Source organism: Panthera onca, chromosome E1 (assembly GCF_046562875.1).
Source record: "Panthera onca isolate mPanOnc1 chromosome E1, mPanOnc1 haplotype 2, whole genome shotgun sequence".
In the NCBI taxonomy this organism is placed as follows: Eukaryota; Metazoa; Chordata; class Mammalia; order Carnivora; family Felidae; genus Panthera; species Panthera onca.
Genome location: NC_138352.1, coordinates 1,329,240 through 1,352,565, shown reverse-complemented (window position 1 = coordinate 1,352,565; position 23,326 = coordinate 1,329,240). Strand labels below are relative to the sequence as shown.

Below are 23,326 nucleotides of genomic sequence, written 5' to 3'. Positions count from 1 at the left end.
CTAGGCAGGAGAACCCAGAGGCTGGCTGTCGAGGGCTTGCAGAGAGACAGAAGATGCCCCATCAGAACTTCGAGGCAGGATTGGGGAGGGGGTAGCTGGGTCTGAGAAGTTTGTGAAGGTAAGTTTAAGAGGCGAGGGTGACCAAAAGGGTCTGCTGTGGGTTTCTGTCTGAAAGTGTGTAAACTCAAAAACATTCCAAGTCCCTGCTTTGCCACTTACTGACTAGGAGACCTTGAGCAAATTATTTAACCTCTCTCTGGCCTCAGATTTTCTCATCTGGAAAATGGGGACGATGATGGTGATGACCTATTTCACAGGATGGTCTGAGTGCTCACCAAAGCGCATGGTCTACAAGGCCAGGGGAGTCCAAATGTTACAGGCCTGTGGGGGAAGAGGGAGTGGTGGTTTAGGTACCCGCCGTTGGCATCACACCCCCAAGTATTAGGCTCCTACCATGTGCCGGTCCCTGCACAAAGGGCTTTACATGCGTTATCCCTAATGCTCTCCACAACCCTGGGAGGCAGGTAACGTTGGTGCTGTGCTCCGAGGAGGCACAGCCTGGAACCACACAGCTAGTGTGAAACTGAGCCCAGACTGGAACCTGGGCCTATGTCACGCCAACAACATCAGTAATAGCAGCAGTGGTAAGAATGACGGTGTCAATACCAGCAATAACAACGGTGAGACTGACCTCTATTTACATTTGTCTAGCATTCTGAGCACTTTCTGCGTATTTCTCTCTAAATGCTCACCACCGCCCGATGGGGACATGCTGTTTTATCTCTGTCTTGTAGATGGGGAAGCAAAGGCTCAGGGAGGTAAGCTAGGAACCTGCACAGGATTTGAACCCAAGCAGTGTGGCTCCAGAGTCTGGAACCACTGCACTGCCTTTGTGTGCATGTCACTCTCACCCCCACCACACACACACGCACACACGTGCACACACACACATGCACACACGCCACTGATACCCTTTTCCAGCCCAGCTCTGTGGCTCTCTCACTCTGCTCAGAGGGAGTGGAGCGGCCCAGGGAGGCGGCACTGTCCCCGCCCACTGCCCCCCCCCCCCCCAGTCTCATGGGAGGTGATGTCTGCCAGAGGACACTGCGGCATCCTGCCAGAGAGTGTGGGGACCCATGTCCCCTGCATCATGGCACTTGAGCACTTCCTCTGGGTTACTGTGAAGAAGAGGAAATGACCGAGGTCATAGGTAACCTGCCCCTCAGAGCCCCTGGGGGGAACATGGTGTCCATCCCCCTTCCCTCCAGCCCTCCTCCCCACGCCTTGCCCGAGGCAGCTATTTCTGTCCCAGGAAGGAGCCGTGTGCAAACCCTGCTGACCCAGAGAGCAGCTAATTCCCATCTCAGATGTGTTTCTGGCAACTGGATGCTTCCCCCCGACAAAGGGAAAGAAAGACCAATAAATTTTGGTTGGGGGCAAAAGCAGAAAATTCTCTAAGGAGTATAGAGATGGGGAGGAATCCCCCTCGCATGTTCTCCCCAAGAGAGTTATACATGTATACACACACACACACACACACACACACACACACACGCACTTTAAAGATCTTATCCTAACATGATTTTTAAGGCAATGATAAAAAGACCTTGGAGGACCCGGTGAAAGCCAGGCAGTGAGAGACGCATGGCGAAGTTGGTCAAGGGTGGCAGGTGGACATGTACAGGCTCCCCTACTCTTTCGTGTCCACTCACACACCAAGCCCTGACCCAAGGCCCCCAGTACGACCCAGCCCTGCCACCCCAGCAGAACTTCACCTTCCTCCTCATTCCCTGGGGGCGGGGGGATAGAGTGGTGGATGGTAGGGCCACCATACTGTGCAACTTCTGAGGTTACCATTCACACTGTAGCCTAAACGAATGATGTCCTCTAAAGATGTGCAATGACTGGAAGCCTGGGTCTAGTCCTGGTTGTGTTGTGTGTCGTAGGGCAAGTCACTCCACCACTCTGGGACTCAGTCTCATTATTAATAATATGCTGAGCTGGCCTCAGAGTTAACCATAGTCTTCTGTGTACCTTGTACCTTCTGTCATTGCACGCATAACAGCCAACAAGTTTTGAGTGCCTACTGTGTGCTCTATTGATCTTTTAATCCTGACAACAATGCCGGGAAGTGGGCACTGGAATCATCCCCATCATACAGATGAGGAAACCGAGGTACAGAGCAGTGATATGATTTGCTTCAGGACACATAGCTAGTAAACTGGGTTTTACCCCAAGCAGAATGGTTTCAAAGCCTGTGCAGCCCCATCTCTACTGCCATGAAAACCCACTGCATTGTATTCATGGCACTGATCGAATGTCTGTCTCTACTAGGTTGGAGAGCCACGACACCGCAGTGGGAGAGACTCAGCACATGCCTGTCCCTGAAAAATAAAGCTAGAGACCAGAGGGGTAGACCAGTCACCTCTTAAGGCCTTCAATAGGAATACGGGAAGGAAATTAGATGGAGCAGGGAATCCCAAAGAAAGAGAAGGGGGTGAATAACAGTAGGTCAAATGCCCTTCCCAGAGCAATAGGGTACAGGGATATGAACACCAGGGAACACAGCCTCTATTAACAGACAGGAAAAAGGAGCGCCTGGGTGGCTCAGGCAGTTAAGCGTCTGACTTCGGCTCAGGTCATGATCTCGCGGTTCACAGGTTCAAGCCCTGTGCTGGGCTCTGTGCTGACAGCTGGGAGCCTGGAACCTGCTTCGGATTCTCTGCCCCTCCCCCACCCCCACTCTGTCTCTCTGACTCTCTGTCTTTCAAAAGTAAATGAACATTAAAAATAAATAAATAAATAAACCAGACAGAAAAAAGAAGGCTCAACAGATTCAGGGTCTCAATAAGTCCTGGAAACTCAGAGACATGAGCTCTGTTCTTTGTTCTGCATTCCCCAGCAGTGGAGTTAGAAGACAGGATCATGGAAAGAGTCCCTGTCACCCAGTGGGCCTCCCCAAATCCTGCCTCTGCCATGGTCTTACGGAATCCTATCGTGCGCCTAGGCCTCAGTTCCCTTATCTACAAAGCGGGGCGATAGTAACACTCCTCACTTCCCCAAGCAGCTGTGAGAATCCCATTAGGTAATATTCTTTCAAACGCCCAGCATGTGGCCGTTCTGATCTGGAGGCCTGAGGCCCCTCAGGCTGGCCGAAGGCGGCACCCTCACGGGCCCAGGGGTTGAGCTGAGCTTCCTCCAACCTCTGCCCCCCAGGTCCTGAACCTCTTCTTGGCGCTGCTGCTGAGCTCCTTCAGTGCCGACAGCCTGGCAGCCTCAGATGAGGACGGTGAGATGAACAACCTGCAGATCGCCATTGGGCGCATCAAGTGGGGCATCGGCTTTGCCAAAGCCTTTCTCCTGGGGCTGCTGCGCGGCAAGATCCTGAGCCCCAAGGAAATCATGCTCAGCCTCGGGGGGCCCGAGGAGGCCGGGGAGGCAGAGGAGGCTGGGGAGAGTGCCTCAGAGGATGAGAAGAAGGAGCCGCCGCCCGAGCAGGATGACAAGGACCTGAAGAAGGACAATCACATCCTGAGCCACGTGGGCCTGGTGGACGGCTCTCCCCCCAGCATTGAGCTGGATCACCTCAACTTCATCAACAACCCCTACCTGACCATTCACGTGCCCATTGCCTCCGAGGAGTCCGACCTGGAGATGCCCACGGAGGAGGACACTGACACTTTCTCAGAGCCTGAGGATGGCAAGGTAAGCCCATCACGGGGCCTGGCTTGACGGGGTCAGGGTTGAGATAGATATGGCTTCAAACTTTGTGTGACCTTGGACAAGTCCCAACTCTTCTCTGAGCCTCACTTTCTCCATCTGTAAAATGAGGGTAATGGCACCTACCTCGGTGAGCATTTGGTGAGATGCTGTGTATAAAGCACATGGTACGCTCTCTGTGCCTAGTGACTGCTGTTACTGCTGTCAATACAGTGATTCTGATGGGCCTTCCCTAGTGTCCCTTCGCTCTGCAACGCCACCTGGGCCCCATCTCACCAGCAGGTGGTGCTCTTGGACAGGATGTTCTTACCTGTGACACCTTAGCTCCAGGATTGGGACCCCAGAGGCCTCTCTCAATCCTCCTCTGGGCTTGAAGTCCTTGCCATTATCATGTGTTTCTGTTTAGTCCCCACTGGGGCTAGTCCCAATCTCCCAGTGTGGGCCAAAGTGCTGGGTCTGCGGTCTGAGGGGTGGAGGGGGTTGGGGGCCAATCAGGTTGGGTATAAGGAGAGCAGAGGGCTGGGCACAGCCTCAGCAGGAGCCTTGACCCACCCACCCAGGAGATGCCCCTTCCTCCTGCCCCTCCCCTGCAGGGGTGACAGAGGGACTGGTAGTCATGCCCCAGCAGCTCAGGCTGAGGCTAGGGCCTTGCCTGGACCTCCCCGGGGAGCTGGTTCTGAGCCCCCAGGCTTCCCCTCGCCTGGCAGGGGAAGGGCTAGCAGATCAGCTAGGGCAGAGCCCCCTGCCCACCCCCACCCTATCGGCCTTGGGCCTGGCTGGGTACTGGAGCCTGAAAGAACTTTGCCCTAAAAGCTCTTGACTCCTTATTCCCCCTAAATATGTGGCATGCTGTCTTACCAGGGGGCCGTATGCCTGCCAAGCTATAAATACCCAGGGAAATGTGGCACCAACCTCGGTATGAGGAGCGGGGGTGGGGGAGTGCTGGAGAGCTTGGAGGGCCAAGGCTCTGGGGACTCTGAGAGGGGCAAGCATGGCTCCAAGGGGGATTGTGGCAGCTGGGACACACAGGCAGGACAGATGACTCAGTGCGTGAACTAATGTCTGCCTCAGTTTCTCTTTCTGTCAACTGGGCACAAGGACCTCTGTAATTTTCTGGTCACCATTCTGGATCCAGAACTGCCCCCCAAACTGCCTGTAGGGGTCTTCAGAGGCCTCACCTCCAGCCATGAAGGGGTCCCCTTGATGAGGGAGCCTAGGGCTAGGAGCCTGGCCTGGGACAGTGCCAGCAGGATGTGGCAGAGCCCCGGCCAGGCCAGAGCACCAGCCTCCCCACCCCCCACTCCCACCCCCAGGTTCCTTTGGCCCCAGGCTGGAGCTTTAGCTGAGGAGAGTTTTCCTTTCTTTCTGGATTCCTCAGCCCAACAGACCCTGGGAATGGGAAGGCTTAGACCTTCATACCTGCAGGCTGTGGCAGCCCCAGTGCCATCCTGGCCCCTTTCTTGCTCCCTCAAAATCCCTTCAGGCCTCTCATTCCTCTACTATCCCACCCTGTGCCTCCTAGGACCCCCAGCCTGGCTCAGCCACCCCCCAGCCTGCTTGTCTCCAGCCTCCTCCCTTACCTGAGGCCCTCCCCTGCCTCCTTGTGCCCTCACCATCCCTTCCCAGGCCTCAGCCCTGCCCTGATCCACATCTAAGTGCCATGGTCACTGTGGTTCTTCTGCAAGGGCCGCAGTGCTGACTCTATAATCCAGGGTTGAGTGGATGAATGAATGAAAGAATGATGAATGAATGAGTAGGTCTGCTCCACCCCCTCTTTCTCCTCTGCCTCCTGGTCTCCCATCCTGACCTCCTCCGCGCACCTGGTGGGAGGACCCAGGGGTCATGTGACCCTGTGGCCCCTGCAGCAGCCACCGCAGCCCCTCGATGGGAACTCCTCCGTCTGCAGCACCGCCGACTATAAGCCCCCCGAGGAAGACCCCGAGGAGCAGGCTGAAGAGAACCCCGAAGGGGAGCAGCCTGAGGAGTGCTTCACAGAGGGTGAGGACAAGACTGTGTGCATGCACCCCCCACCTCACCTGGTGCCTCCCCCAGCCCGGCAGCCCCTGGAAGGGACAGGCCATGCCAGGGGCCTGGGGCGGGGGGGTGGTGGTGGACAACAGCCCTGGCCTGGCCACAGCCAATTGTGCCCTTGAGGACATCTCAGGATCCTGTGCATCACAGAAACCATGCAGAGCCTTCCCCACCCCCCCACCTGATGCCGCCTGTTCTGACACACCCCAGAGGGAATACAACCCCAGGGAGGGGTGTCAGAGCCTGGGATGCCTCCCAGCCCCTGATCCCCTGAACCTCAAGTACACACAGCCCCTGAGGACTGCCTTGCAGAATCCCCGCAGGGCTCTGAGTGTGACCCGGCCCAAAGCAAGTGCCTGGGAATGGCTGCTTTAAGACCAGTCTCCTCCTTGGCCTCATCCGGGGAGAGGCCTGCCCAGCCCAGCCCTTCAGGAGATAGCCCTGCAGAAACACTGGGGCTGGGCTGGGCAGCCTGAAGGCTGCTTGGGAGAGGCGGAGAAGATGAGGACGGCTGCACCTGGGAAGGTGGTGGGAACACGCTGATTGTGCGTCCAGAGGCCGCCCCCAGTCCTGTGACATGGCGCCCTTGCCCCCTTCCCTCCCCCAGCCTGTGTGCAACGCTGCCCTTTCCTCTACGTGGACATCTCCCAGGGCCGAGGGAAGATGTGGTGGACCCTCCGCAGGGCCTGCTTCAAGATCGTCGAGCATAACTGGTTCGAGACCTTCATTGTCTTCATGATCCTGCTCAGCAGCGGGGCCTTGGTAGGCACGGCCCTGGGGACGGGCATGGGCAGAGGACCTCCCAGGGCTCCCTCCTTTCCACACCGTGGGAGGGACGAGACCTGGGCAGTCTGGGCCCCCAGAGAATCCTAAAATGACCTACCTGTGGTTGCAGGATATGAGGTAGAATGTGTGAATTTTCTTATAGCGACAGATGGGGTCCAGCTCCAGTGCACCCCCAGCAACAGGTGCCAACCAGCACAGAGGCGGGACGGCCCTGGGAAGGTTGAGGTGGGGGGAGGGGGCCAGGGTTGAAGATGTGGCACTGTGAAGTCCCTCCGAGCAGATGACTGAGTGTTGCCCCTGGGGAAGGGGAGCTGAAGGGCTCCTCCCCGTGGGAGAGCTCACTTGCCCCCACGGTGGGCCCGGGGAGTCTGCGAGAAGCCAGCAGCCTGCCCCTGGCCTGGCCCCCAGTGCTGCTGGGAGGCAGCAGCATAGGGCAGGTTTGGGGGGGGGGGGTGCGTGGCTGTTGCCCCAGCCTCCTGCCCCGGCCACCCCTGGCTGTGCTGGCCCCCAGGCCTTCGAGGACATTTACATCGAGCAGCGGCGGACCATCCGCACCATCTTGGAGTATGCTGACAAGGTTTTCACCTACATCTTCATCCTGGAAATGCTGCTCAAGTGGGTGGCCTACGGCTTCAAGGTGTACTTCACCAATGCCTGGTGCTGGCTTGACTTCCTCATTGTGGATGTGAGTGTGCCCCCCACCCCCCAGCCCCGCGGCCAGATCCAGAAGCATTCCTGTGGCCAAGGACCTTAGGGAGCCCTGACTCGGAGGCCCTGCACCTCCTGATCACCCCACCCTCCCTTTGCAGGTCTCCATCATCAGCCTGGTGGCCAACTGGCTGGGCTACTCGGAGCTGGGACCCATCAAATCCCTGAGGACACTGCGAGCCCTGCGTCCCCTGAGGGCGCTGTCCCGATTTGAGGGCATGAGGGTGGGTACTGAGGGGGACTCTGAGTAGAGCTAGGGATCGGGGGAGCAGCCAGTGCAGGGCAAGGTGAAGGGGGCGCAGGTCTATACTCCAGCCACCACTGGGGAAGGAGAGGCCTTGAGCTCTGGGCTCTGCTGAAGGCCAGACTTGAGGGCCCCCAGACATCCCACACCACCCAAGTGCCCCTCCGTAGCTTATCTCTGCCATCACTGGGAGGCAGCAGAGACTGCATCAGCTCCCAGGAGGGGCCATGAGGGCACCGAGGCCTGAGAGAAGAAGAAGGAAAGCAGGTCTGGGGTGTATAGGTGTCCCTCTGAGCCTCAGACTGGGGCCTGCCAGGGCTCTGAGACCTGGATGAGCCGGCAGGTGCTTGTGCCTGCCCGTCCTTCCCTCAGGCCCTTGAGAATAGAAGTGACAGTAAATACAGGGTTTGGCCAAGACAAATGGGATTTCCCCAGCCAAGAGAGGTCTGTTGGGAATAAAACCCACTCAGAGGGACAAACTTCTGTGAAGCAGCTGGTTGTAGGCCAGCAGTGCACTCAGCCCAGGTGACTCCCTCCTGTTCATGCTAGGGGCTGGCCAATGCTGGACACCTCCCCAACCCCCACCCCCACCCCACCAAAACCAGGGATCCTTTCCCACCAAGGGGAAATGGCCTCCCCATGGCCATGCAGCCAAGAATAGAGCTACCCCAGGCATCACCAGGTTTGTGCCACCTACTCTATCTGGAGGTCCTAAAGAGCCTCTCCTTGAAAAAGGACAGCTCTCAGATTTAGCCCGGCCTGACATAGTGAGGTTGGCCTGTGTGGCCAGCCCTGGCCACAGGGCTCCAGTCTCAGGTTCCTTCTGCTTTGAAGACCCCAGTGGCTTCTTTTCTGTGTCTGTGTCTCTGATGCTATGAGCAGATGAGCAGGGGGCCGGGTCACGGGGGCTGAGTTTCCTATGGGGGCTGAGGAAGGAGTGTTTGTCTCCTGCCTAGTGACCCGTGGCCAGGCTGCTTCCAGAGAAGCCTAGTGCCCTGACTCTGGGCTGATGGCTCCAGCCAAGCAGAGAGCCCTCTTCAACCACTAGGCCAGCAGCACCCCCAACCCTACTCTTCAGTTCCCCATCACCCACCCCCACCCCCAACATATAGCCCAGCAGACTTCTCCCCCTGGCCTGGCCCAGATCAACCCTCCTCCAGGAAGCTGTCCCTGAATAACAATGCCCAGCCCTGTCTGGTCCCCTTGTTAGTGTAGGTGGAGGGCCCTGTCCTAAAGGGGATTGGGTAAAGACCTGGCAATGACCCCTTCCCCCGGCCCCCCAGGTGGTGGTAAATGCCCTCTTGGGAGCCATCCCCTCCATCATGAACGTGCTGCTTGTCTGCCTCATCTTCTGGCTCATCTTCAGCATCATGGGCGTCAACCTGTTTGCCGGCAAGTTCTACTACTGCATCAATACCACCACCTCTGAGAGGTTTGACATCTCTGAGGTCAACAACAAGTCTGAGTGTGAAAGCCTGATGCACACGGGCCAGGTCCGCTGGCTCAACGTCAAGGTCAACTATGACAATGTGGGTCTAGGCTACCTCTCCCTCCTGCAGGTGGTGAGTATAACCTGCTGCCCTTGCACGAAACTGGCATGGAGGTGCTCCTAGACTGTCATTGTCCCTAAGCCCACTGCTCCTTGTTAGGAGGCCGCCCACCTTGCTTCTGGTGCTATGGGACCCTGACGTACTATCTAGACCACTCTGGTCTCTATTTGATGCCTGCCCCTTGGGGCTCTGGGGAGGACCAGGCAGGGGTGAGGAGGGAGACTTATGGATGGTGGAAACAGGAAGCAGCCCCTCCCCTCACGCCCAACCACACTCTCACAGGCCACCTTCAAGGGCTGGATGGACATCATGTATGCAGCTGTGGACTCCCGGGAGGTGAGTGGGGCTCCCTGAGATACGGCTGGTGAGCCAGCCAGGGAAGAGGACTCAGACCAGACACGCACAAAGGCACATTCTGCCCATCCCCACCCCCGTGCCGCCTCCTCAGGAGCCCCCAAACTCAGCAGCCTGGGGGGGTGGGTGGAAGGGTCCACCCCTGGGCCCCAGGCCCTTCCTGCCCACAGTGAGATGGGAAGCAAGGGGCAGCCAGCATGTCCCCCCAGACCTCCCCATTCCATCCCGTCCTGTCCTGTGGACTCTGCAGAAGGAGGAACAGCCACAGTATGAGGTGAACATCTACATGTACCTCTATTTTGTCATCTTCATCATCTTCGGGTCCTTCTTCACCCTCAACCTCTTTATTGGCGTCATCATCGACAACTTCAACCAGCAGAAGAAGAAGATGAGTATCCATCCCAGCCATCCCGGGGCTCTGTCCTCCCTCCCTCTGCTCACCCGTCCCTTCATATACTCACTCATGCCACCTCAGCACCTGCTGTGCTGTGGCTGGCTGCGTGATTGGGGCAGCAAGCCTGGGTTCACATCCTACCCAGCGACTTTGAAGGTAGTGATTTGACCTCTAAGAACCTTATTTAAAAATGAGGTTGATGCTACCTGCCTGACTAGGCCATTCAGAGGACCCAACACGATACTGATGGAGAGCATCTGGCCCAAAACAAGCTATGGGGCAGTGCTGATCCTCTCCCCTATGTCTGTCACCTCCCTCCCCTCCCTCCCTCCCTTCTCCAGACCCCTCAGTCCCCCTTCACTTCTTCCCTCAGCCCCCATCTCTGGCCCCTCCAGGTTCCCCTCCTGGCATGGGGGTTGCTTTAAGGGTGGTGCCCGAGGTAGGGAGGTCCTGGAGGCAGAGAAGAGGGACCTCCAACCTTACAGGCCCCATCTCATTATACTTTGGAGGGAAAGACATCTTCATGACGGAGGAACAGAAGAAATACTATAATGCCATGAAGAAGCTTGGCTCCAAGAAGCCTCAGAAGCCAATTCCCCGGCCCCAGGTACCAGCCCTCTGAGCCCCTCCTCTGGAAGCCTCTATGAACCAATGAGGGCAAAATGCAGGCTGCACTCTGCCCACCAGGCTGTGTCGCTGGTGTGAGGCCGGGTCCACCTGCAGGGAAGCTGGGGTCACCAGCCAGGAGGAATGGGGCCTCTTTATAACTGCACAGAGGCACCGCGTGCAGGAGCGGCAGCTGCCTGATAAACCCCAGTCACTGCTTTACCCCTCACTTGGCCCTCCACAGCCCCCCAGTGTCCGCCCACCCCTCCAGCTGGTGGCCTCAGGGGCAAGGGCCCCTAGAAGTGGAAGGAAGAGGACCCTCCTGAGTGAGCAGTGACTTTGGGAGAAGGATGAGAGGTTGCTGGGGGACCTTTATGGGAGGAATGGTCCTAGAGTGAGGAAGATACCCACAGACCCCACAGGATGATCTGCTCTGAGGGATCCCGCCCCCCCTCCCCCACTGCCCTGGCCGACTCTGCCACAAGCCCTGACACACCTCTTCTCTCTCTCTCTCTCTCTGTCTGTCTGTCATGCTGTTGTGTCATCTTGTGTCTCCCTCCTGTCCACATCCTGTGTGGGTCCTTACCACTGCCCCCCCACATCCACCCACGTGCACCCCTGCACTCCTACCCATGCTGCAGAACAAGATCCAGGGCATGGTGTACGACTGCGTGACTAAGCAGGTGTTCGACATCACGATCATGATCCTCATCTGCCTCAACATGGTCACCATGATGGTGGAGACAGACGACCAGAGCCAGCTCAAAGTGGACATCCTGTACAACATCAACATGGTCTTCATCATCATCTTCACCGGGGAGTGTGTGCTCAAGATGCTCGCCCTGCGCCAGTACTATTTCACCGTCGGCTGGAACATCTTCGACTTTGTGGTTGTCATCCTGTCCATTGTGGGTGAGCGGGGCCAGGCCGGGCTGAGTCATCCAGGAGGACCGGGTGCTCCCGTTCTCGTGCACCTGCTCGTGCACCTGGAAAGCTCACATGCACACTTACACCCACACGTGTGCCCATGCACCTGGCATTCACAAAGGCACCCAGGGTGGGCTCACGGGCAGTCCGTCACCTGCGCACACGTGAATGCACAGCTAGAAACATTTACCTGACCGGTAGATGCACACTCAGGTGCCCATGTGCTGAGCGGAAGACATAAGATGGTGCCACTATCCATACACACAGGGGAAGTGCGGAGACGTGTGTGTAATTATGATAGCAACTAGCTACCATTTATTGATCAGTTATTACGCACCTGACACTGTGCTATCCTGGGAGGCAGGTACTGTTGCCGCGTCTGCTTTACAGATGAGGAAACTGAGTCACAAACAAGTTAAATGTCATGCCCAGAGTCACACACAGAGCTGTCCTCCCTCTGTCTCATCTGTGGCATCTGCAAATAGCCTTGGGAGTCAGCCGTACCCTCACCCCATCACCTTGGGCATATCCCACCCCCATCTAGCTGTGTCAGGGCAGAGATGTGGCCCCTGGCCCCAGGGCCCTGGAAGAGCCCGGCCTAATGGGTCATGCCATTCGGACCATGCTTCTACCTCTCCCTTATGGGGAAGAGCACACCAGGCTAGGCCCCCTTGAGCCCTGCATGCCCCCTACTCCCTGACCCAGCCTCCTACCCAAGGGCAGTGGTCCTCACCACTTCCTCCCTGCAGGACTCGCGCTCTCCGATCTGATCCAGAAATACTTCGTGTCACCCACACTGTTCCGAGTGATCCGCCTGGCGCGGATCGGGCGTGTCCTGCGGCTGATCCGCGGGGCCAAGGGCATCCGGACTCTGCTCTTTGCCCTCATGATGTCCCTGCCTGCCCTCTTCAACATCGGCCTCCTCCTCTTCCTGGTCATGTTTATCTACTCCATCTTCGGCATGTCCAACTTTGCCTATGTCAAGAAGGAGTCGGGCATCGACGACATGTTCAACTTTGAGACCTTTGGCAACAGCATCATCTGCCTCTTCGAGATCACCACGTCGGCTGGCTGGGATGGGCTCCTCAACCCCATCCTCAACAGCGGGCCCCCTGACTGTGACCCTACACTCGAAAACCCAGGCACCAGTGTCAGGGGCGACTGTGGCAACCCCTCCATCGGCATCTGCTTCTTCTGCAGCTACATCATCATCTCCTTCCTCATCGTGGTCAACATGTACATTGCCATCATCCTGGAGAACTTCAACGTGGCCACTGAGGAGAGCAGCGAGCCCCTTGGTGAGGACGACTTTGAGATGTTCTACGAAACGTGGGAGAAGTTTGACCCTGACGCCACGCAGTTCATTGCCTACAGCCGCCTCTCTGACTTTGTGGACACCCTGCAGGAGCCACTGAGAATCGCCAAGCCCAACAAGATCAAGCTCATCACGCTGGACCTGCCCATGGTGCCAGGGGACAAGATCCACTGCCTGGACATCCTCTTTGCCCTCACCAAGGAAGTCCTAGGTGACTCTGGGGAAATGGACGCCCTCAAGGAGACCATGGAGGAGAAGTTCATGGCAGCCAACCCCTCCAAAGTCTCCTATGAGCCCATCACCACCACCCTCAAGAGGAAGCATGAGGAGGTGTGTGCCATCAAGATCCAGAGGGCCTACCGCCGGCACCTGCTCCAGCGCACTGTGAAGCAGGCATCCTACATGTACCGCCACAGCCAGGATGGCAGTGGGGATGGGGGTCCTGAGAAGGAGGGCCTGATCGCCAACACCATGAGCAAGATGTATGGCCACGAGAATGGGAACAGCAGTGTGCAGAGCACAGGTGAGGAAAAGGGCTCATCAGGGGACTCTGGACCTTCCATAGGACTCATACCCATCAGCCCCTCAGACGCTGCCCTCCCTCCTTCCCCATCCCCAGGGCAGACAGTGCGCCCGGGGGTCAAGGAATCTCTCGTCTAGGCAGTAACGAGGTGGCCAGCTGAGCCTGGCACAGCCCCAAAGCTCCCTCATGGTGCCTGCTCACTGAGGGAGCAGGGCTTTGAGTCTGCGACTGATCGGCTCTCTGTTGGGGACAGGATTTGGTCACGCTGGGGCTGACACCCAGGCCATGGAAAATGGGAATTGCGCTCAGAGGCTCCACACTGGGCCCGAGGCCCCAGCTTCCATGATTTCTCATTTCAAGTTGTCCTCACCTCCTCATGGGCCCTGCTGCCTCTCCTCTTGGGGGGAGGTCAGAACACCAGAATCTCTGCCCCCCACGTTGGGGAGGAGCCAGCCTACGATGGATGGGTTAGCTGCCCTCCTGCCACCAGAGTCTTAAGGGCTATAGGCCTCTCCTCAGGAAGTGGCTCAGCCCCCCCCCCCCAGACCCCTCCTGGATAAAGATATATTTTAAAGATTTTATTTTTAAGTAATCTCCACACCTCACGTGGGGCTCGAACTCACAACTCCGAGATCAAGAGTCGCAGGCTCCACTGACTGAGCCAGCCAGGCACTCCCTGGATAAAGATGTCTTAACCTCAGTGAGAGTGGACACCTGACCCCAGGGGCCTACCAGCCCGCCCCCCAGCTGGGACATAGCTTCATCCTGCCAGCTCATGGATTCCCTGGAGAAGGGAAACGTCACTGGTCCAGAAATGTCTCCCCAAGTCTGATTGGCCCCTGGATCCTAATGCATCTGGCTGGGGTTGTGGCCCCCGAAACCATTTCCTGCTTTGTCCATTGTGCAGGCCCCTGGCTCCCCTGGCTGGCCCCTAGGGGAAGAGCGGACAGAGGGTTCCACTTGAGAATTGTCTTTTTCTAGGAAGCACGGATGGCTGGGATAGGTTGGGTGTTGTCAGCTGCATCACTGCACTGGAGGCTTTCTTGGCCTGAGCACCCAGACCTGGGGTGGGGCAGGGACCCTGGAGCTCCGGAGGTAGATTTCTGTTTCCTCCCTCCCTTCTTCACTCCTCCATTAGTGTCACAGGGCTCTTTGTAGCCTCACCAAGCCCTGAGATGCTCTCATCCCCCACCACATCTCTCTTTTCCTTCCTCCTCATCCTCTTCTTCCCCATCCTCAAAGTGATCCTAAGAGTGTTGTCGTTGCTCCCGTGTTAGAGATTTCAACACTGGGATATGCACAGCTCTCCTGGCTCAGGCCCAACCTTCCAACTTCCATTTTTGTTGGCACCACTGATCCGGGCATGGCAGAACCAGCCAGGCCTCTGCTGGCTCCCGGAGCTCAGAGGAGGCAGGGAGACACCTGCACAGGTGTCATTGGATTTATTCACTTGTGTGTGTGCCTTGTGTCTGCCTCACACCTATGTGTACAGCTGTGTGTGTGCATTCAAGTACGTGAAGTGCTACGTCCTGTCTCTGCAAGTGTGTACCATGTCCGCGTGCCCCTGTAGTCTGACTGGTGTGTGTGTGTGTGTGTGTGTGTGTGTGTGTGTGTGTCTCCTGTGCAGGCCTGTTGGTGTGGTGTGCCTGTGCTATATGTGGATAAATGTGAACGTGTGTGGGCAGGTTTGCACGTTGAGTCCCTGTTGACCTTAAGTTCCTCTTCTCTTTCTTCTTGTTTCTTGTGAACAGTTTGATTAAAACTCAGGAAGCAGCAAAACCTCCAAAACAATGTGTGTGTGTGTGTGTGTGTGTGTGCGCGCGCGCTCGCGCGCATACACCCTCGTGCGTTCCTGTGGCTGGAGCCTTCCTTTCTGTCTGCCCTGCTCGCTGGCCTCCTTGCTACCCGCTCTCCCTTCCTCCTAGTCTCTTTATCACACCCATTTGTCCCAGCCCTGCTCCCTGTCTCTTGCCTGTGTCCTCTGTGGAAGGAGGCCCCACTCCTTCCATCTTCCTGCACAAGTTCTGTCTCTTCCTGCAGAAGGTGCATCCTACAGAGGGCAGCCTCCTCCCTGACCAGCACCCTGCCCATGCCCCTTCCCTCCTCAGGCCCCAAACTAGGGTAGCCCCAAGAGCCTCAGCATCCGTTGGACTGGATACTTGCCATTGGACTGCATCCAGATTGCAGAGCCTCCCCTGCCCGTGGCCCCCTCCCCCACACGTCCACATCCATTCCCACTCTGGGTGGGAACAGGCCCAAGCCAGGCTGGCAGGCAGGCTCCTTTGTACAGTTCTTATAATAAACCTCCCCCTGGTGCCTCTCATGTGCGAGCTTCTTCCTTCCGCACCTCCGCATGTGGACACTGACAGGGTCTGAGGGCTGCAAGGACAAGAAGGGCTGGTGGGGATTGAAGCCGAATGAGGAAGGCTCGGGGAGCCTCAGGGTGGGGAGAGGGCCCCAATTCCCCCTCTGGCCCAGTCCAGCTCTTTCTTGCCCCCCTCCAAAAGGAGGCTTGGACTCTGAAAATTAAGAAAGGGGAACCTCACTAAAATGGAGTCGTGAGGTTCAGCAGAGGAAGCGCTCAGGCTCCACCACTCATCATCAATGTAGACCCAACAGAGATGACCTTGCAGGTGGACACCAATTTACTATCCCTGAAGCTGAGAAGAAAAGCTTTCCTCCTGCCCTGGCAACAGCCCAGCCAATGAGAGACAGTCACAGCTCGGCCAATGAGAAGCCACCATACTTCCAGCTCCCACTTCACACCAATGGACTTTTGTTTACAACAGCCTTCCCAAAGTCCCCCTTTCCTCCGTAAAGGAGCGCGTCCTCTCCTTTGTGGACATGCCCGCGGTTTTGCCCTCCTTGCTTGTTTGGCATTGCAATTTTCTGCCATTCCGGAATCAACCTGTCTTTTGCTGGTAAAATACCTGGCAGTTTTATTTTTAGGGTTACAACTCCCACCTCTTAGCTGGAGTCCAAGAGGCCAGGTAAGGTCATGGGCCGTGGCCCTCCACCCCTAACAGCACCACGCTCCCTCTCCCCACCCGTGATGGTGCCCAGGAAATGGTATTGGGACCCAGTGGCCCCAGTCCCTCCTCTCTGGACCCTTCACTTCTCTGTGCGCCACCCCCCCCACCCCCGCCAAAGGCCCAGAGGTGCCTGAGGGACACTTGGTGTGACCCCTCCCTCTCCTCAGAGATACCCCCCTAAAGACCCTGCCTCTGAACCCTGACCTCAGAGAGCCCAGGGTCCCTATGGACCTGTGACAATGAGTAATATGATGTAGTGAGATGAGTCCACAGTCCTGGTGGGTGAAATATAATTTCATATATAATTTTGTTTTCTACAACTTGATTTCTGATTCCCAGGGCTGTATGTGTTCAAACTAGTAAACACTCCTTTACAAGATTCCTGCACCCCCTTTTCCTGGGTCCTGAGGTTACGTGGCATCACAGGCCACCCTGACATCCGTCAGCCGTCTTCCTGAGGCCCCTTCCCACCTTGCTGTTCTCTTTGCGTGGGGAGAGGGGCTCAGCATCCCTGCAGGGTCCTGAGCCCCCCACCAGGGTGCTGACCTCCCTCCGTGAGGTGGGGGTGGGGCTCCTTCTCACTGTAAGTTTCTGCAAACCGTGCCTAGGGCTCTGTCTGGCTCCAAGGACAGGAGATCTCGCGCAGTGCCCTGACCCACCCTTCCCCTGAGCCTTGAATAGTGGAGGAAAAGAGGCAAAATACTGGATGAAAAACATAAGCTAATATTTCAAAATTATCCACTTTGGAGAGCCAGTTATCAGTGCTACTCCCCACCTTCCTGAGGGTAAACTGTGCTCCCAGATTTCTCACCAAACGCTCAGATACTGGATTCCCTTCCACGCTTATGACGGCCCCGAAGTGAAGAATGGATTATTACGATTACTTCTGTCTTACACGAATGAGGAAACTTGGGCTCTGAGGGTTAAGAATGGGTGTTGCGTAACTGGGGCGCTGTTGACATGTGGAGCAAGAAATCTGCTTTGTGAGACACTGTCCCTCCCGCTGCAGGGAATTCAGCACCCCTGGTCCGTGAAGGCCAGTGGTGCCCATTGGTCACTGCGACCACTGAAACGGTCCCAGTACCTTTCCGAATGCTCCCAGGGGGGCGGGGGGAGGGGGCAGGATCACCCCTTGTTGAGAAGCACCAGGGAACGTGGGGCGGCTTTCTACCTGGTACACGGCAGGGCCGGGAATCAAACCTTCTTAGCCAGCAGGCCTCTTCCACAAAACAGCCAGCGGAACAGAGCCAGGAAGCATGGACCGAGGGGAGGGCAGAACTCTGAACCCCTCCTTCCAAATTGAGGTTGTGTCCTCTCCCACCCTTCCCAGGGTTGCTGGGGGGGGGGGGGTCCCTGACCTCTTGCCTCCTCAAACTCCTAAGCCCCTCGTCCCCTCTCCGCATGCCCCCATCTCTTGTCTTGATGCTGTCTTCCTGGAAAGGTGAAGTGGGGGCTGCCAGATGTTGGGGTCTTTTGCAGCCCAGGGAAGCCGGGGGCAGAGGCAGGAGTGGGCTTATAAGGCCTCCTGTTCCAGGAAAGAAAAGACGTCACTAGCCCCAGACAGAACTCTGTACTGTTGTCACCAGAGAGGGAACAGCACGGCCCCAACTGTGACAAATAACCCCGAAGGCGCAGGGGGCGGGTGGAGGGGGGGCACCGCTTCCACCCGCTCCTGAAAACGGATCCCCGCCCGGCATGAATGGGAATGAAGTCCAAAGGACACATCTGCATCCTTGCGCACGGGGGGGACGTGGATGTGTGGATGTGTTTGCAAGATGCCAACTGCCCCCAGCCTCCATCCCCCATGAGGCCACCCTGGGCCCCGGGACCAGCTCCTGAGCAGGGCCCGCACCACACAGCCCAGGCAACACACCCGTGTGAGCATACACCCGTGCGCACACATAGGTGTGTACCCCAAGCCTTCCCCCATTAGCTTCCCAACGTCGGGGGGACACTAGCTCCAAAGCTAACCAAGGCCTCCATTATGAGGAGGTACTTTATTAAATGCAAAGACCCCTGGATTCCCCCCCTCCCCATTCCTCTGGAGGGTCTCCAACCACCGCCACCAGCACAAGGGGACTGTGGTCCCCAGGCTGACCTCAGGTGATGTTTATATTCCTGGGCTGTTTGTTCTGCGAACTGAACATCTGACACCTTTTCAGAGAAATGTTTTTTTTTCATCTGGAACATCTGGGAACAGCAAGAACATCTGGGACTGCCAGGAACGAGCTGTACCTCGGATGAAAACTTAACTCTCCAGTCCCCATTTTCTATAGCTCTGGTCCTGGCTGGCACTCCTTGGGGGTAACCCCTACTAGGGGCCTATGCCCACCAGGACTAAGGGGGTACCACCCAGATCCCTGCCTTTCTCATTGTCAACCCTGGCGTGGGAGGCAGCTCCACATCTCTCTAACACATCTCCAGAACACTATGGTTTCATCCACCACTCTACTGACTGGCAAGATAAAGCCAGAGAGCCTCTTAGTTTCAGAATCTGAAGATTCCCCAGCACTAGCCTCCTGTCCCCCTGCCCAAGACCCGAGAGCTATGGACAAATCCCTGGGAGTCCCTTGATTAGCTGAGTTGTAGGTTTTTTCTAAGCTGTCTCTACCTACCTAAGTTCACCCCCTTTTTGAGAACAAATTCTCTCACCAGGTGAGGAAGGGAGGCCTCTTGCCAGGGTCTGGACCATGTCTTGTCCCAGGTGGCTGTCACACCTGGCTCTTGCTCAAGAACCTCTGTGGCTCCCTTCCTCCACAGGGTCAAATCTACGTCAACCCCCAACATGGCTGCCTGCACTCCAGCCAAGAGGCTGCACTCTGGGCCTCTCCAGGTGCCGGGCCTGGGCCCATAGCTGCCCCCCACACCCCTGTACCATCCTCCCTTGGTGCCTCTCTTCCTGCAGAGCGCAGGTTGAGCCCGAGCCAAGGAGCTGTGCTCACACTCACCCACAGGACCCATGTGTACTCAGCTAAGTGCCTGGGAATCTGAACTGTACAATAGGAGGCCGGGGGACTCCAGGACATGACCATCAGTGGGGTGGGGACAAGGGGAGGGACGCACAAGCTACCCTCAGAAGACTGAGAGGCTCCTGCCTCCCAGGGTCCCCCCACCACCACCGTGGTGGACCCCAGCTGTGATGCCCTTTGAGCCTTAGCAGCACAGCTGACAAGAGAGCCCTCCCTCCCCCGCCCTCCCCCAGGGTCCCCGGAGAGCTGGTGCCTCCCCTGGGTCCCAATTTGCATGGCAGGAAGGGGCCTGGTGGGGAAGAGGCGGGGAGGGGACCGGCTGCAGCCCAGGCAGTTACACGTTTTCCCCCCCAGGAGCCTCTGTCCTCGTCACCAGCTCGGGGTCAGAGACAGAGACGGAGTGGTAACCATGGCCGAGCTGGTGCTGTCTCCCATGCCCAGCAACTGGCTGGTGGTGTTGCTGCTGCTTCTGTCAGGTACGGCACCCCCGAAACGAGACCCGTGGTTTCGCTCTCTGTCACGGCCTGTTTGCTTGTTTCCACCGCTCTGTGTCCTGCTCTCTCCAACCTCCCCCTTCTGTCTCTCACACTTTCGGCCTCCTGTCTCCCTCTGACTGCCCCGGGGCCTGGGTCTGGCGTATCACCTACGCTGAGGAGCTCAGGGGGTCCGTGGCCCCAGCCCCTCTCCTGTTTGGAGGGCGTCAGGCCGAGCTGGGTGTGAGGTGAGGGGTTGGTGTCCATGACGTGGTTCACCCCCAGTCCCTTGAGGGCATTGTGTGGGGGCGACACAGGAGAGAGGCTGCCCCCAACCAGACCCTGGGACGTGCATGGTCCAGAAATGGTCCCCTGGGCTGGAAGACAGGACAGCCATCCAGCTGTGACTTCCCTCCTGGTCTCATCCAGGGTGCCTGCTCAAGGCCGTTGGTCAGGTCAAAGGCAGAAGGAGGGGGCGGGAAGTGGGTATCTGGTGACCCTGCTCCATTCCAGTCTCTCCGGAGCGCTGCTGCGGTGGGGCTGAAGGGTCTCGAAGCTGATGTCCTGAGAGGAGGAAGTGGGTCTAGGAATGCTGGGGGCCCCAGGGGTGGGGCAGCCACTTTCCAGGGGAGAGCCCTGACCCAGCCCCGCCTACTTCCTCCCACCCAGCAGGTGTGCCAGCAGCCAAAACAGAAGACCTGTACCAGGATCCCAAAGGTCAGCCACTTCCCCTGCCCCTTCTGGGGGCAAGTGTGCCTGCGTCCAGTGCTGGTCCCGGTCCCAGGGTCCGTGCCATGGCTGCCCCTTGTGCCCTTGTGCCCCTGCATCTCCCCAGCCGGTACACCCATCTCTAGGCTACCTTAGGGTCTCCATCTCAGAGGCCTGGCTCCAAGGGCCCCCCAGCACCCCTCCTGCCAGCTGTCATCCTCATTAGACATAAGTGTTCCAGTCCCAGAGACTAAGGGGTGTGACTAAACCCAAGCTGGGAGGCGGGGAGCCAGAGGGAGTTCCACTGGGGACTCAGGCTGGGTCTGTCTAGTGGGGGGGGGGGGGGCGGTTGTCGGACTCAGCCCGGGAAAGAGTCTGTAACTTTAGGGGCTCTGACAGGCCATAGGGCCTCAGGGATTCCTACGGTTCGCTTACTGGGAACGAGGCAGGAGGGAGGCTTCTTGGAGTAAGTATGTGGGAGAGAAAGAAGATATAGGAATAAAAACGAAGGGAGAGCACCAGGCCAGGTGGGGGGGCTGTCCTATGGGCCTCTGGACCCCAGCAGGAGAGGCCTAGATCAGGCTGCTGTATAGGCATGGAAAGAAATCGGAAGGTTCCAGAGCCCTTCTAAAGGAAAATCAAATGCTGGGGCACAGGGGGGTGGTGCAATCAGGAAGGGGCGGGACCCGGTGGTTTGGCCTCTGGCCACTCACATGGCTCAGCTCCTCCACACCTCTGCCTCATGACCGTCCTATACCCAAAAGCAAGGACAGACAAGGGCGGGGGTCCGTGGTTGGGCTGGCAGTTGGGAAGATGCAGAGCGGGATTTTGATCCCGGCCTCGGTGCCCACAGGAAGCACTTGTGCCCGGGTCTGGCAGAACCCACGTTTCATAGCCCGCAAAAGGGGAGCCATGGTGGAGATCAGGTGCTACACAAAGGACCTGGGAGCGGTGAGCTGGCTACGGAAGCGGGAGACGGACTTGGAGCCCAAGCCACTGCTGGAAGACGCCCGCATCCTAAGGAGCCAGAACGGCACCTTTGCCACCCTCACCATCCAGGGCATCCAGTTTCAGGACAACGGCATCTACTTCTGCCAGCAGAACTGCTTGAAGGCGTCCCCCGGCACGGGCTGTGGCACTGAGCTGCGAGTCATGGGTGTGTTCGGGGCCTGCCCTCCAGCCGGGGGGGGGGGGGGGGAGAAGGGGTGATGGGGCCATGGAGCCTTCACTGAGCCACCCTCACCCCTGCCCCAGCCCGGCCTGCCGCCCGTGGGGGGGGCCACATGGTGAAGGTGGCCGCGGCCACAGAACACCCAGGAGAGCCGCTGAGGAGGTCCTGAGGGGTGCAGGCCCAAAGAGGGGGCCCCAGCCTCACCACCCCCTGCCACCTCCCCACAGGATTCAGCACCATAGCACAGTTGAAGAGGAGGAACACACTGAAAGATGGCATCATCATGATCCAGACCCTGCTCATCATCCTCTTCATCATCGTGCCCATCTTCCTGCTGTTGGACAAGGTGACCACGGGGGCCGGGGGGCGGCCATGGGGCAGGCCAGACGTGGGCAGGGTCTCCATCTCCCCAGGCCCACAGCCTGCCCACTGACACCTGTTCAAACTCTCCTTCATTCGTTCGGTTGTTCTGGCAGAGGGCACCTCACCTCCTCACCCCTCGCCCCTCACCCCCAACCCCTCCCCCCGGGCCAGTCTCCCTGGCCCTCCCCGGCCTGGCCCAGCAGTGGATGGGGGGGGAGGGAAGCTAACACTCTGCTCTCCATCCCTCGCCCCGCCAGGATGACAGCAAGCCCGGAATGGATGAAGACCACACCTATGAGGTAAGGGACGGGGGGACCCCCGCGGCGCTGGGGGCTGTGGGGTGCTTGATGGCACCGTCCACTGGCGTGGTCAAGGAGTAACCAAGGCCTAAGCACCGTTCCATGTCTCCAGGGCCTGAACATTGACCAGACAGCCACCTATGAGGACATAGTGACTCTACGGACGGGAGAGGTGAAGTGGTCAGTGGGAGAGCACCCAGGCCAAGAGTGAGGGGCCGGCCCTCCCCACGCCTCTGGGCCCAGCCAGCTGGGCCTTCGTGGACTGCTTCAGAGCCACTGCCAGCTCCCAGCTCATCTCTTCCCCGGACCTCGGTCAGCCTCCGAAGCTGGCCCACCAGATCTGCCTGCCCCTCTAGCCCCTGGTTTCCAGCTCTTACCGAGGAGACCAGAGTAGAAGGGGTGCAGGGCGGTGATGTGGAGTGAGGAGTTCTCTGGGGACAGACTGGACCCAGCCTTCTGGGGGTGCTATGTGGGGATCCATCCCACGTTCAGGACGGGGAAGACAGAGGCTTATCCGAAAACTGCAAATGGACTCAGAGCAGACCAGCTTCCTGCAGAGCCTGGGAAAGGTGGTGGCCCGTCCCACTTGGCCACAGAGGGGCCAGGGAGAGCCACCTGCCTCTCCCACTCTCTCCTTCCCTCTGCTACCCCAGGGAGCTCCTAGCCTTGATCCCATTGTCCTATGTAATAAACGGTGTGTCGTGAAACTACACACAGGCTTGTGACATCTATGGGTTTGGAGTGGGTGAGAGTCTCTCTGGGCACAAATGTTTGGGCCCCTGTGGGCCCGTGGGGTGCGGGAGAGGATGACTGCCATAGGGCTCACGGACCTCTCCCGTGCTCACGGGCTTCTCTCTGAAGGCCTGGCTGGGATCTGTGGACATGCCTTCCATCTTCCGTTAGCTGGGCCCAGCCTGGAGAAAAGCTAATAGCCCTTATTGGCGGGCATGCCCCCATCCTGCCTTCTCTTTAGCCCACGAGCAGCGCTTGGGTCCTGCTCTGTAGGGCAGGGGTCTCAGCCCTGGAGGAGCTTGCCCTCACCCACCCATCCCAACCCTACTGTCCTTTAATGCCCTCCACCTACAAGAAGCCCTCCCAAATATCCCCAGGCCCTGCCCCAGCCCTGTTACTGGCCTGTGCTGCCCATGCTGGC

At 58.0% G+C, this 23,326-nt stretch overlaps 2 protein-coding genes across 5 annotated transcripts in view; both read left to right on the top strand.

Moving 5' to 3' along the window:
* SCN4A (sodium voltage-gated channel alpha subunit 4) overlaps positions 1-15,481 on the top strand; it is a 45,714-nt gene extending 30,233 nt beyond the window's left edge. For all 3 annotated transcript variants that reach the window (XM_078438301.2, XM_081791091.1, XM_081791092.1), the window contains exons 15-25: positions 3,217-3,705; positions 5,586-5,718; positions 6,359-6,513; positions 7,049-7,222; positions 7,347-7,469; positions 8,773-9,051; positions 9,322-9,375; positions 9,644-9,781; positions 10,290-10,394; positions 11,035-11,305; positions 12,070-15,481. In XM_078438301.2, coding sequence (XP_078294427.1) covers positions 3,217-3,705; positions 5,586-5,718; positions 6,359-6,513; positions 7,049-7,222; positions 7,347-7,469; positions 8,773-9,051; positions 9,322-9,375; positions 9,644-9,781; positions 10,290-10,394; positions 11,035-11,305; positions 12,070-13,295 — 3,147 coding nt within the window. In that variant the 3' untranslated portion in view covers positions 13,296-15,481. The remainder of the gene's footprint in view (positions 1-3,216; positions 3,706-5,585; positions 5,719-6,358; positions 6,514-7,048; positions 7,223-7,346; positions 7,470-8,772; positions 9,052-9,321; positions 9,376-9,643; positions 9,782-10,289; positions 10,395-11,034; positions 11,306-12,069) is intronic.
* Positions 15,482-19,464: 3,983 nt separating this feature from the next.
* CD79B (CD79b molecule) lies at positions 19,465-22,883 on the top strand. 2 transcript variants are annotated; one of them, XM_060645714.3, is made up of 6 exons: positions 19,465-19,635; positions 20,302-20,349; positions 21,194-21,496; positions 21,739-21,857; positions 22,132-22,173; positions 22,286-22,883. In XM_060645714.3, exons 1-6 carry the CDS (start codon positions 19,569-19,571, stop codon positions 22,382-22,384), a joined length of 678 nt encoding a protein of 225 aa, XP_060501697.2. In that variant the 5' UTR covers positions 19,465-19,568; the 3' UTR covers positions 22,385-22,883. The 2 variants fall into 2 exon arrangements, with proteins under 2 accessions (XP_060501697.2, XP_060501698.2); XM_060645715.3 differs by having other exon boundaries at positions 19,469-19,635; positions 20,305-20,349.
* The last annotated feature ends 443 nt before the right edge of the window (positions 22,884-23,326 follow it).